The sequence below is a fragment of the Oncorhynchus keta genome, chromosome 28 (genome assembly GCF_023373465.1).
Source record: "Oncorhynchus keta strain PuntledgeMale-10-30-2019 chromosome 28, Oket_V2, whole genome shotgun sequence".
NCBI classification, from domain to species: Eukaryota; Metazoa; Chordata; class Actinopteri; order Salmoniformes; family Salmonidae; genus Oncorhynchus; species Oncorhynchus keta.
In genome coordinates this window covers 3,136,514-3,139,013 of record NC_068448.1, presented here as the reverse complement: position 1 = coordinate 3,139,013, position 2,500 = coordinate 3,136,514, and the positions used below count along the sequence as shown (strand labels likewise).

General features: G+C 58.0%; 1 protein-coding gene across 1 annotated transcript in view; it reads left to right on the top strand.

Moving 5' to 3' along the window:
* cacna1fb (calcium channel, voltage-dependent, L type, alpha 1F subunit) overlaps nucleotides 1-2,500 on the top strand; it is a 245,620-nt gene that overhangs the window by 120,698 nt on the left and 122,422 nt on the right. The window contains exon 13 of the mRNA XM_052484435.1: nucleotides 997-1,157. Within this exon, the coding sequence (XP_052340395.1) occupies nucleotides 997-1,157 (161 nt within the window). The remainder of the gene's footprint in view (nucleotides 1-996; nucleotides 1,158-2,500) is intronic.

Here is a 2,500-nt window from a genome sequence, read left to right as displayed (position 1 = left end):
CTGTCTGTTTCTGTCTCTCTGTCTCTGCCTCTGTCTGTCTCTGTCTCTGACTGTCTCTGTCTCTGACTGTCTCTCTGTCTGTCTCTGTCTCTGACTGTCTCTGTCTGTCTCTGTCTGTCTCTCTGTCTCTGACTGTCTCTCTGTCTGTCTCTGTCTCTGACTGTCTCTGTCTGTCTCTGTCTGTCTCTCTGTCTCTGACTGTCTCTCTGTCTGTCTCTGTCTCTGCCTCTGTCTGTCTCTGTCTGTCTCTCTGTCTCTGTCTGTCTCTCTGTCTCTGTCTGTCTCTCTCTCTCTGCCTCTGTCTGTTTCTGTCTCTCTGTCTCTGCCTCTGTCTGTCTCTGTCTCTGACTGTCTCTGTCTCTGACTGTCTCTGTCTGTCTTTCTCTGCGCCTGTGTCTCTCTCTCTCTCTGCCTTGGTCTGTCTCTATCTCTGCCTCTGTCTCTGACTGTCTCTGTCTGTTTTCTCTCTGCCCTTGTGTCTCTCTCTCTCTCTGCCTCCGTCTGTCTCTGTCTCTCTCTCTCTGCCTTGGTCTGTCTCTGTCTTTATCTCTGCCTCAGGCTGTCTCTGTCTGTCTGTCTCTGTCGCTCTCTCTCTGCCTTGGTCTGTCTCTGTCTTTATCTCTGCTTCTGTCTGTTTCTTTCTCTCTCTCTGCCTCTGTCTGTCTCTGTCTCTCTGTCTGTCTCTCTCTCTGCCTCGGTCTGGCTCTGTCTCTCTGTCTCTCTCTCTCTCTCTCTGCCTCGGTCTGTCTCTGTCTTTCTCTCTGCGTCTGCCTTTCTCTGTCTGTCTGTCTGCCTGCCTGCCTACCTGCCTGCCTGCCTGCCTCTCTGTCTCTGTCTCTGTCTCTGTCTCTGTCTCTGTCTCTGTCTCAGTCCACTCTGTCAGGGATGATCTGCCTTAATTGTGAGAGTCCAGAATGAATACCAATGTAATTCAAGGGGAATAGATGCGTCTTTGTAAGCAGAACCAGTTTTAACATGATCTCCTGGTGTCTTTAGTCGAACGTTGCGGCGGTGGAACCGGGTGTGTCGGAGGAACTGCCGCGTGGCGGTCAAGTCGGTGACGTTCTATTGGCTAGTTCTGTTTCTGGTGTTCCTCAACACCATCTGCAGCGCCTCGGAACACTACGACCAGCCTGATTGGCTGACAGAGGTCCAGGGTAGGTGACACTCTCACACACACACACACACGCACACACACACACACACACACACACACACACACACACACACACACACACACACACACACACACACACACACACACACACACACACACACACACACACACACACACACACACACACACACACACACACACACACACACACACACACACACACACACACACACACACACACACACACACACTGAGTGGCTCTGATCACATATAATTAATTGGAAATCTTGGTGACACTCCCTCCCCTCCCTCACCGTCTCTCTCTCTCTCCCCTCCCTCCCTCCCCGTCTCTCTCTCTCTCTCTCCCTCCCTCCCTCCCTCCCCCGTCTCTCTCTCTCTCCCCTCCCTCCCTCCCCGTCTCTCTCTCTCTCCCCTCCCCGTCTCTCTCTCTCTCCCCTCCCTCCCTCCCTCCCCGTCTCTCTCTCTCTCCCTCCCTCCCCGTCTCTCTCTCTCTCCCCTCCCTCCCTCCCTCCCTGTCTTTCTCTCTCTCCCTCCCTCCCCTCCCTCCCCGTCTCTCTCTCCCCCCTCCCTCCCTCCCTTTCTTTCTCTCTCTCCCTCCCCTCCCTCCCCCTCCCCTCCCTCCCTCCCCATCTCTCTTTCTCTCCCCTCCCTCCCTCCCTCCCTCCCCCTCTCTCTCTCTCCCCTCCCTCCCTTCCTCCTTCTCTCACTCTCTCTCCCCTCCCTCCCTCCCTCCCTCCTCGTCTTTCTCTCTCCCCTCCCTCCCCTCCCTCCCTCCCCGTCTCTCTCTCTCCCCTCCCTCCCTCCCTCCCTCCCCGTCTTTCTCTCTCTCCCTCCCTCCCCTCCCTCCCCGTCTCTCTCTCTCCCCCCTCCCTCCCCCTCCCTCCCCGTCTCTCCCCCTCCCTCCCTCCCCGTCTTTCTCTCTCCCCTCCCTCCCTCCCCATCTCTCTCTCTCCCCTCCCTCCCTCCCCGTCTCTCTCTCTCCCCTCCCTCCCTCCCTCCCTCCCTCCCCCGTCTTTCTCTCTCTCCCTCCCTCCCCTCCCTCCCCGTCTCTCTCTCCCTCCCCTCCCTCCCCGTCTCTCTCTCCCCTCCCCTCCCTCCCTCCCCATCTCTCTCTCTCTCCCCTCCCTCCCTCCCCGTCTCTCTCTCTCTCCCCTCCCTCCCTTCCTCCCTGTCTCTATCTCTCTCCCCTCCCTCCCCGTCTTTCTCTCTCCCCTCCCTCCCCTCCCTCCCCGTCTCTCTCTCTCCCCTCCCTCCCTCCCTCCCTCCCCGTCTTTCTCTCTTCCCTCCCCGTCTTTCTCTCTCTCCTCCCTCCCCTCCCTCCCCATCTCTCTCTCTTTCTCTCTCCCTCCCCCCTCCCTCCCC